Consider the following 10,972-nt stretch of genomic DNA (forward strand, 5'->3'; position numbering starts at 1 on the left):
AAAAAAAAAAAAAAAAAATTTTTTTTTTCTTACGAAGTTAGCTCCTGAATCCTTAACTTGTTGAATCATATCCTTAAAATATATTTGTTCTTTTTGTTGTAATTTTTTATAATTAGCTGAATTAATTATATCTAATTTATGTTTAGTTTTAGGCTTAGGGGGCTCAAAAGGACAAGTTAATATTGCTATTTTTGCATCTTTTATTTCTTTACGCATTTGTGAATGACTTAAGTCTTTATGTAATACTATTCCCTCTATTATACATGATTGTTCTAATAAACCACCAGCACGACCATCTAACTGAGGAAAAAAGAAGAAAAAGAAAAAAAAAAGGAAAAAAAATATGTATTTATCTACTTATTTATTCATTAAGATACATTATGTAATACTATTCCTTCTATTATATACAAGATTGGTCTAATCAACAACCAGCACGGACTACTAAATGAATAAAGAAAAGAATAAATAAATAAATAAAATTAATAAATAAATAAATAAATATATTAATTAATTGACACCATTCATAAACCCTAAACCCTATATAAACCTTTTATAATACCTTAACAACGTATGTATAAGACATATAATAGCGTATATAATATATATAAATGTATAAAAAGATATTAATAAATATAAATAAGAAATAAATTACCTTAATCATATCTAAATTAACATCTTTTCTTTCTTTATCTGCAACAGCAAGAACAGCTTGTACGCATAAATCTGCTAATTTCTCCTTGCAGCTGCTGACGACCTTAGACCCTAAGGCAGTCTTTGCTGTTTGTCGCCTATAAATAAGAAACAAAAAGAAATAAATAGTAATAAATATATTTATTATTATTATTTAATCGTTATTTAGGTGTATATGCATTTTATTCCTTAAATAACACTCTTGTATAAAGAAACATAACAATAACAACAACAAAGCATAATATATAAATGAATAAGATGCTCTTATCTACACCAAACAACAAGAAACAAATGAATAAATAGATACAATAAATTAATTAATTAAATAAAATAAATAAATAAATAAATAAATACTTACAATAAGTCTTGATCAGCACCTAGTACATCTTTATGTATAGCTGCTTCCTCTAAGGATTGAACAGCAATTTGTGCCGCCGCCTCGAACCCGTCAGCAACACGTAGAGGGTGTAAACCCTTATCTATTAGCCGTAGAGCCTCAGAGAGTAAATTCCCTATAAATAAATATAAATTAATATATGTATTTATTTAATATTATCCTTTTTTATCCTATTTTATCTTATTTTATTAGAAACAGAGGAAAAATTCAACTATTTAGTCAGTATAGTCAGGGAAATATGCAAGAAATTCAGGTCATCATGACCCTCACGAAATATATACACCCTTATTACCCTCAATAAACCCTAAACCCTAAACCCTAAACCCTAAACCCTATAAAATAGAACGAACCTGCTAAGATGACGACACCAGTTGTGCCATCACCAATCTCTGCATCTTGAGACCGCGATAGATCAACCAACAACTTGGCGCATTGATGATTTATCTGCATTATTGAACAATAAACCCTAAACCCTAAACCCTAATAGGCTTCCTTCTCCTGTTTGATGTGGATACACGGAGGTCTTGAGGGTTTGGGGTAGGTTTCCCAGTGTTGCACTGTTCGTGAGGGTTTAGGGTTTGCATCTTTGCATGAGGGTTTCGTGTTTGTCAATGAGGGGTTAATGCGAGCATGTGCAACTTTAGGGTTTACACTTTCTAGGGTTTAGGGTTTAGGGTTTGCACTCATCTAACCTGCATTTTATCAAGGATAGTAGCACCATCATTAGTGACAGTTATATCACCATCAGGGCCAACAATTATTTTATCCATTCCTTTAGGACCCAAGGAAGAACGTAAAGAATCAGCTACCGCCATAGCAGCTGTTATGTTCGCCTGTACACAAACCCTAAACCCTAAACGCTAAACCCTAAACCCTAGAGGACAAGAGGAAACCGTCATGGATTCGGTCCACCGTAGGAACAAGACCAACAAGTTGCACAGGGAAAAGTATGCGCGACAAACTGCATCACAACCGTTAACACTAAACCCTCTAAACCCTAAACCCTCTAAACCCTAAACCCTAGACACGTGCCTTGTGGGCTTCAATCCCCTTTAGACGCTTTTTCTCCTCCTGCTCCCGCAGGATTATGAAAGGGTTTCCGAACTCGTCGGTGGCGATATTCATTTTCTCTGAAATAAACAAACACTTGCACGCAAACCCTAAACCCTAAACCCTTTCAATGCCAAGATATACACATCCCCTTTAATTCTCTGTAAAGAAAAGAGAAAAAATGCCAAACCCTAAACCCTAATTCTAAAGAAGCTGCTCCGCATGCATGCAGGACCCTGTGTGGTGATTGTGAATGGAGGGGAGAGTGGGGAGGGCTGGTTAAGGGAGGAGCTAGGGTTTAGGGTTTAGGGTTTAGGGTTTAGGGTTAGGTTATGTTAAGGGTTTGATGGAAGGGAAAGGAAAGACAGACGTAGTACGGGGGTCTAGAGACGCCGAAGTGCAGAGCCGAGAAGCGCAAACCCCCGATACGTACGCAGCAACGAGTTGCGGTGTACGTACAGCTGAAACACTTTAAATAAAACACAATTAAAGAAAAACAAACAACAAACAATCACTTTTATGCTTTAAAAACCCCAATGCAAAACCCCCGCCCCGTCGGCGCCCCTACGCGGGTGAGGAGTAGTGGCCAGTTGCGTGTGGCCTCTTTGGGGCTGGTGGGCAAAAACTCTAATCACTCTAAACCCTAAACCCTAAACCCTAATTATAAACCCTAAAAAGGTGATTTTTCAATGCAAAAATGCAGGGGTAATGTTTGTCTTCTGTAAAAACACGATTCATTTCCCCCCTCCTTGGCTCTCAAGACCAGCCAACCTCGCGAATCGCTAAACACTAAACCCTAAACCCTAGACCCTAAACCCTAATTCAGCATACCAACATTAGAATCTATCGATTTTTTCGCATTTTCTTCTCATGATGCCCTAATTATCCTCTCTTCGTCCCCGTACACACCTTCTTTTGCTGCTGCTGCATAGTGTGTAGCAGAGTGCGAGGGTATTAACAGTTTAACGATTAAATGAATGAATACCTCAAGATGAAGGAAGAAAACATCTGAAGTCAGGAAGACTAGCATGCAGCGCCTTTCGCCACCCTCCAGCTGTACAGGCACCTCATAGAAGGTCAATACAGCAGCAACAACACACAGCCGGTGCAGCAGCAGCAGCAACAGCTTTAGCAGCAGCGAATGCGACGGAGGGTCCCCTCGCATTTATCTACATCTAACGCAGCGTCTTCTGGCTGGATACCGAGCAGCAGCAACAGCAGCAGCAACCTGCAGCAGCAGCAGAAGAAGAATTTGGCGAAGTATGGAGGGCGACAGTTGGGTATCTATAAATTGGGGATCTGCTGCTCCTCCTGCTGCTGCTGCTGCTAACGAAGAATTAAAAGAGAAATTATTTGGTGGTGCTGCAAAGTGCCTCGAGTTGGTGCTGCTTGAGGAGCTAGAGCAGCAGCAGCAGCAGCAGCAGCAGCAAACGCAGCAACATCGGCAACAGCACCAGCACCGCTGTGGTGTGAGTCTTCCACGCAAAAATAGCAGCAGCAGCAGCAACAGCAACAGTAACTGCTTGTGCGGCTGCTCTTCCCCGGGGTTTGTACCCCTGCAGCAGCAGAGAGCAGCAGTTACTGCTGCTGTTAGTTTACTAGATCGGGTGTACGTACACCCGGTTGCTGGTCTGCTGCGGGCAACAGCCAAAGAGAATGTTGTTCGCCCTTGTATTGCTGTGCTGCTGCCTGCTAACGTTGTCAGAGAGTGGCAGCAAGAGCAGCAGCAGCAGCAGCAGCAGCAGCAGCAGCAGCAGCCGCTGTGGCACCACCTGAGTGGCATGTGGAGGGGGCCCTCCCTTCAGTTTGCTAAGGAGTTGTGTCTTCTTGTTGATGCAGCAGCAGCAGCAGCAGCAACAAATAGTCGGCCTGAGACAGTTGCTGCTGCTGATGCAGCAGCAGCAGCAAGAGAAGGTATTGCAGCAGCATTTTCGGGTATTGTTGCTCTGCTGCTGCATCATCACGTCCTTTATAACCGCAGCAGCAGCAGCAATTGCTGCTGCTGCTGCTGCACAGGCGTACTGGCAGCAAAATGGCTGCCTATGCTACTAGGCGCGACGCAGCAGCAGCACGTTCTGCTGCTGCAGTCTCATGGCCTTCCTGCTGCTGCAGAGGAGCTGCAGCACAGGATACAGCAACGAGGGAGCAACACAAAATCTTCAATAAACAGCAGCAGCAGCAGCAGCAGCAGCAGCATCGGATTATTTTCTAGCAGCAGCACAGTAGCAGCAGGAGAGGTTCCTCTTACTAGGGGAGAAGCAGCAGAAGTGCAGCAATACTTTAATACAATAGAGATGATGGATGTTGACGAGTGTACAGACACCGCAGTTGCTCCCCTACCTGCTGTTTCTCTGCTGCAGCAAGAAGAAAAAAGCAGCATCAGCGACAGCAGCAGCAGCAACAGCAGCAGCAGCAACAGCAGCAGCAGCAGTGTCGAAGACCGTGCAGGGACGCCTGCGAAAGAAACAGACCTAGCTACTGCGTTCACAAGCTGGGTGCATGCACCAAGGGAGCAGCAACAGCAACAGCAACAGCAACAGCAGCAACAGCAGCAGCAGCAACAGCAGCAGCAGCAACAGCAGCAGCAGCAACAGCAGCAGCAGCAACAGCAGCAGCAACAACAGAAACAGCAGCAGCAACAACAGAAACAGCAGCAACAGCAGCAGCAGCAACAACAGAAACAGCAGCAACAGCAGCAGCAGCAACAGCAGCAACACCAACAGCAGCATCACCAACAGCAGCATCACCAACAGCAGCAGCACCAACAGCAACAGCAACAGCAACAGCAGCAACAGCAGCAGATATGGATATCATCGGAGCGAAAGCAGCAAGAGTACATGCGCAGGCTCGTTGCTGCGGAGGTTATTGAGCGCCTTACCCGCAAACCCAGTAGCAGCAGCAGCAGCAGCAGCAACAGCCGCAGCAACAGCAACCCAATCGGCAGCAGCAGCAGCAACACGAACAACAGCAGCAGCAGCAACAGCCGCAGCAACAGCAATCCAATCGGCAGCAGCAGCAGCAACACGAACAACAACAGCAGCAGCAACAGCCGCCTCAACAGCAACCCAATCGGCAGCAGCAGCAGCAACACGAACAACAACAACAACAGCAACAGCCGCAGCAACAGCAACACCATCGGCAGCAGCAGCAGCATCGGTAGCAGCAGCAGCAGCAGCAGCAGCGACTTGCCTTCAACTAGTGCAACATGGCAGCGTGCACAAGCAGGATCATCATCATCAGTATCGGGAGCAGCAGGAGCAACAGGAGCAGCAACAGCAGCAACAGCATCAATAGCAGCAGCAGCAGCAACAGCAACAACAGCAACAACAACAGCAGCAATAACAGCAACAACAACAACAACAACAACAACAGCAGCAGCAGCAGCAGCAGCAGCAGCAACAGCAATTGGTCTGTCTACGGATAAGATACCATCTGTATCTCTTAAATTATTGCCAACAATTATAAATAATTTACCAGACTTTATTGATAAACGCATGCAATCAGGAAGGTGCCTCTTGCTGCTGCTGCTGCTGCTGCTGCTGCTGCTGTTGCTGCTGCTGCTGCTGCTGTTGTTGTTGCTGCTGCTGCTTTTTCTATTTGCTGTTGGTAGTCGTGTTGCTAATGGTACTCCTCGTGTTGATGCTGCTGCTGCTTTGGTTTTGCTGTTGGTATTGCTGCTTCCTCTCCCCGTGCTGCTGCTGCTGCTGTTGTTGTTGTTGTTGTTGCTGCTGCTTGTGCTTTTGCTGCCTGGAGAGTTAGATAATCCCCATGAACCCATGCTGCAAACCCTAAACCCTAAACCCTAAACCCTAATTGTGTGTTGTTAGGTTGGGTGAGTTGTTGGCATTTACGAAGATTGTGCCGGCAGTTGTCTGCAAACATTTTGGCTTCTATACTCAAGATCTTGTTCAGGTCTGCTGCTGCTGCTGCTGCTGCTGTTGCTGTTGCTGCTGCTGCTGCTGCTGCTGCTGCTATTGATGAGATTAGTGGTATGGCTGCTCGCTCTCCTGCTGTTTTTAGCAGCCGGTGGTGTGATCGTGACTGCTGCTGCTGCGTAGTCTGCTGCAGCAGCTGCTCATATTATTGCTGCTGCTGCTGCAGCTGCTGCTACTGCACACATTATTGCTGCTGCTGCACCATCAGCTGCTGCTGCTGCTGCTGTATTGTTGTCTAATACAGGAAGGAGATGGTGTATGGTCCGTTTCACGCCGCGACTCTTCCCCTCCATCAGCAACAGCAGCAGCAGCAGCAGCAACAGGACCACCTGCAGCAACAGCATCGCCTGTAGGAAAAGCAGTAGCACCAGCAGCAGCAGCAGCAGCAGCACCTGCAGCAACAGCAGCAACTTGCATGTGGCTAAATGGTAAGAGAGAGAGCGGTCTACCCTTTGATTTGCTGCTAAGAACGAAACACGAAAACGGCAAAGAAGAAATCCTCTACATAGAAGTCAAGGCCTCTCTACTCGTAAACCCTAAACCCTAAACCCTAGCTTGCTTAAACCCTAAACCCTAAACCCTAGCTTGCTTAAACCCTAAACCCTCGTTCGAACTCCAAACCCTAAACAATAGATAGAACTCTAAACCCTAATAGGAAATTAACCTTAAACCCTAACCCCTCAGACAACCAAACTCCCGTTGCTGCTGCACTAAACCCTAAACCCTCAGACGCAGGGTTTGCTGAGTGTATCCACTAGACAGTCCGCATCTGTCCTTTGCAGCTACAGCAGCAACAACGCGTGCAGCAGCAGCAGCAGCAGCAGCAGGTGTCTGTGTCTTGGGGTTTGTGCAGGATACGTGGGAATTTTGTTTGTCTCGTCTGCAACTTCGTTTTGCTGCGGCGCATCCGCAAAACTTCGTGTGAGGGTTTAGGGTTTAGGGTTTGAGGGTTTAGGGTTTGAGGTGTCCAGAAAACGGAATGCCTCTCCTTTGAATAGTTCTGTTGGTGTTTTCTTGTCCTTCTTGTTCTTGATTCCCTTATCAGGAGGGTTTAGGGTTTGGCTGCAAACCCTAAACTTCTAATGAACTGTCATCGTGTCTGCTCAGGGTTTAGGGTTTAGGGCTTGCATTTATGGTGTTTGCTTCGTTGGGTGAATGGGACTTTCCCTTGCTAACTATTGTAGGGTTTAGGGTTTAGGGTTTAGGGTTTGGTGTGTGTATGTATGAGGGTTTAGGGTTTTGGTGGTGTCTTCTCTTCGTTCTGGTTGTCCAAGATGGGCAGCTGTTTCTTCTGTTGCTTCTTCTATTCAATTTATAAAGAAAGAGGGAGAAAAACAGGAAGAGGATCCACAAGATATTGAGATTGTGTCAGCCTCCTGCTGCTGCTGCTACTGCTGTTGCTGCTGCTGCTGCTGCTGCTGCTGCTGCTGCTCGTGCTGCGATTTTTGCTGTTGTTTGTGTTGCTGCTATTCATATGCGCTTATGCTACTGTTTTATTCCTTATTTGTTTTTTTTTATTCTTCTCCTATTCAACTGTTGGCTGTTGCCGTCTACTGTGGGTTTAGAATTTAGGGTTTAGGGTTTAGGGTTTAGGGTTTGTGGTTTATGGTTTAGGCATATGCGCTGTCGCTGCTGCCGACCTTCACAGTCGGTTGCCCAAACTTCAGACACATCGTGAGACAGTTGCTGCTGCTGCACTTGCTGCTGCTGCTGCTGCTGCTGCTTTTGCAATTAAACTTGCGAATAGAATTGGCAGCAGCAGCAACAGCAGCAGCAGCAATAGCAGCAGCAGCAATAGCAGCAGCAGCAACAGCAGCAACAGCAGCAACAGCAGCAACAGCAGCAGCAAATCGTCGCATCGTCGCCCCGGATGAAAGAAGTTCTTTCGTTACTTTTTGTCACAGAAATATGAATAAATAAATATATAAATATAAATATAAATAAATAAATATGTTTATATTTATATTTATATTTATATAATTATATTTTTGTTTTATTCAGTTTTTTTTTAGGGTTTTATAGCCCTCAATTTATTTTTTCTTCTCTTATATATGACGGAGAGCTCGTTACTATACCCTGTATACTTACTATAAGAATAATACATAATAATAATAAAATGGTTACAATAGGAGCTACAGGAGTGCATAAAATCTGCATATACACCCGAGATATGCACAGACACCATGTTGCATTAGGAAAGTAATTATTCAGCTTTTCTTTCCTATTGTTGTTGCTGTATTTGTATGTGAATATTTGCAGCAAATCTGCAGTTCTTCTTCTAGTGCTGCTCACAGGAGGCAAATAATACCTAATAAAGGAACAGTAGAGAATTGTTTATTCAAATTAAATATAATTATTTATAAAGAAATGCAGGAAGCATGCAGTTTCTGTGGTTACTGCCGCCTCTGCAGTGGTACAATATGCTTGTTGGGTGTCGTAGGCGGTAGAGTTGTTGGCTTGCCTGGGCATATTTGTCAAAAAAAGAGGAAATAAATTGAATGAATATTCTTTTTAAGTATTTATATATAAAATAAATTCATAAATACTCATAAAAGAGTCAAAGAACACCACAGTTTCTTCCTCTTCCTCTACCCAGTTGCCGCTGTGTTGACTCGCGCTCATTAATAAGTATATTATTACTCTATTTAGACTACTTCTTTGATGTTCTCTTCAAGAAATACAATTAAAATATATAAATAAACATAAAATTACCTAAAAAAGGAGGGTTTTATGGATGAATACGTTCCTGTCACCAGACATGTTCTGTTGCCGTTACCTCTACCCCCAATCACTGCCGATAATGCGTGTTACCTTTTAGCTATTTTCTCTATAATTTTATCTATTTATGCATAAAAGAATTAAGTTTTATTAATATTTAAGTATTTGTTTATTTGTACACAGCAAAAGGGTTTAATTAATATGTTCTTTATACATGTTATGGCTTTCTTGTGTGGATCCCACATAGGAATCTGCACCTGCTGCCTAGGAGGGTGATTCGCGGTTATTTTTGAGTATTTAAACGTATTTTTAAGCAAATAATAGAAATAATAATAGAACAAATAGAATAAATAAAGAAAATGCGATATTTATTTGGTAAAAAGAATACAAACGTGCAAGAATAGTAGAACAAGCAAGCACAGATAGGGAGGAACAACGGGAAGGCGTTGTTGTGTTGCCTGCAGCTGTGTATCTTCGAGGCAAGAGATCCAACATAAGGTGCAGATCTTGTATAAATTCCTAATAAAATAGGTAAAAAATAAGGAAATAATTGTAAAATATACATAAATATAAAGAAAATAAATAAAAAAATATATTTATATATAATTTATATGGATAAAATACCTCTAATTATACTACAAAGTAATAAGAAAGAAGAGGGCTCTATACTGTTGTATTGATGCAAGACTGCACAGTACCGAGCAGGAAATAAAAAGTATATTTTTGTGTATTTTTTGTATAAAATGAATAGATCAAGATAGAATAAAGTATAAAAAAGAGAATAAAAGTATTTAATTGGTATATTAATGGTATATTTATACATATTTATATTGAGGGGCAGCAGCAAGAAGCAGCAGCAGCCCCTGTTGTGGCCCCACAAGAACAAGTTGCCGCCCTGCTGCTGTTGGTGGTTTAGGTGTGTCTGTTTGCTGCTGGTAGTCTTCTTCTTTTTTTTTCTTTTTGTTTATTATTATTTGTTTAGGCATTCTTTTTTGTTGTTTTTCTTTCTATTTATACAAGAAATAAAGAGTAGAGAAGTAGGCAAGTCTTGCAAATAGCATAAGTATAATAGTATATAAATAACGGCCCCTCTGTTGTTTTTTTTTCTTTCTTTTCTTTTTATGTAGGAAACATATATACATATAAATAACTTATTTTTCTTTTATTTTTTACCTTTATTTATTAAGGTGTATAAGAATTGGGGTTATTTATTTGTATTTATCTTCTTTTCTTCCTCTTTTCCTATGTATAGTCAAGGCAATTGGTCCTCTATATATAAAGATGACATAAGAAAAAATCTCTATAGCGGCCCTCGCCGTCTTTTTGTCCTTTTTCTTTATCTTTCTTCTTCTTTATTCCTTTCTTTTTCTTCTTTTTCTTCTTTATTCCCTTCTTCTAGTACCTTATCTTCTTTATTATCCCTTTCTTTATCCCCTAATTTTTCCCCTACATAAAAAGAAGACCATTTCTTTTTCTTCTTCTTTTCCTTCTTCTTCTTCTTCTTCTTCTTTTTTTTTTTTTTTCCTCTTTTTCTTCCCTGTCTTATTTATTCCCTTTCTTGTTCTTCTTTTTTAGCTGCTGCTTCTGCTGCAGTTAATTAATTTTCTTCCTCTTCCTAATGCATGCATGCATGCAGCAGCAGCAGCATAACCTCTTGTGGGGTGTATATAAGTCTTATATAACAGCAACAGCAGCAGCAACAGCAACAACAGCAGCAGCAGCAGCAGCATAAGAAGGAAGAAAAGAAGAAGAAGAAGAAGGGAATAAAAAGGGAAAAAGAAAAAGAAAAGAGGGAAAAAGGAACAAAAGCAATCATCGTGTTTGTTTTTATGTATGATTGTTAATAAAAGAAAGGGATTATTTATTTATTTATTTATTTTATTTATTTATTTATCTTTATTTTATTTATTTTATTTATTTATTTATTTTATTAATTAATTAAATAAATAAATATAAATATATCCGTGTTGTTGTACATACATGCATATACCTGTGTATACCTGTATACCTATACATATATACATATATATATACCTATAAATATACGTAAATATACATATAATATTAGATAAAACACAATAGTATACAAAATATACATATATACACAATAAATACAACAATAGTAACACAACAGTATAATACAACATATATACATATATATATATATATATATATATATATA

The 10,972-nt window shown here is 40.9% G+C and overlaps 2 protein-coding genes across 2 annotated transcripts; one reads left to right on the forward strand and one right to left on the reverse strand.

Moving 5' to 3' along the window:
- Positions 1–33: 33 nt before the first annotated feature.
- EMWEY_00049190 (TCP-1/cpn60 family chaperonin, putative) lies at positions 34–3,145 on the reverse strand (the record flags this gene model as incomplete). The annotated part of the gene is made up of 8 exons (XM_013479454.1): positions 34–300; positions 653–788; positions 1,049–1,202; positions 1,438–1,531; positions 1,780–1,920; positions 2,114–2,217; positions 2,706–2,764; positions 3,123–3,145. Coding segments are annotated over 8 exons (978 nt in total), but the record flags the coding sequence as incomplete, so codon positions are not given.
- Positions 3,146–4,179: 1,034 nt separating this feature from the next.
- EMWEY_00049200 (hypothetical protein, conserved) lies at positions 4,180–6,425 on the forward strand (the record flags this gene model as incomplete). Its single annotated transcript, XM_013479455.1, has 3 exons — positions 4,180–5,645; positions 5,993–6,049; positions 6,317–6,425. 3 exons carry the CDS (start codon positions 4,180–4,182, stop codon positions 6,423–6,425), a joined length of 1,632 nt encoding a protein of 543 aa, XP_013334909.1.
- Between the last annotated feature and the right edge of the window lie 4,547 nt (positions 6,426–10,972).

This window comes from Eimeria maxima, genomic scaffold (genome assembly GCF_000499605.1).
Source record: "Eimeria maxima Weybridge genomic scaffold, Emw_scaff1151, whole genome shotgun sequence".
Taxonomy (NCBI): Eukaryota; Apicomplexa; class Conoidasida; order Eucoccidiorida; family Eimeriidae; genus Eimeria; species Eimeria maxima.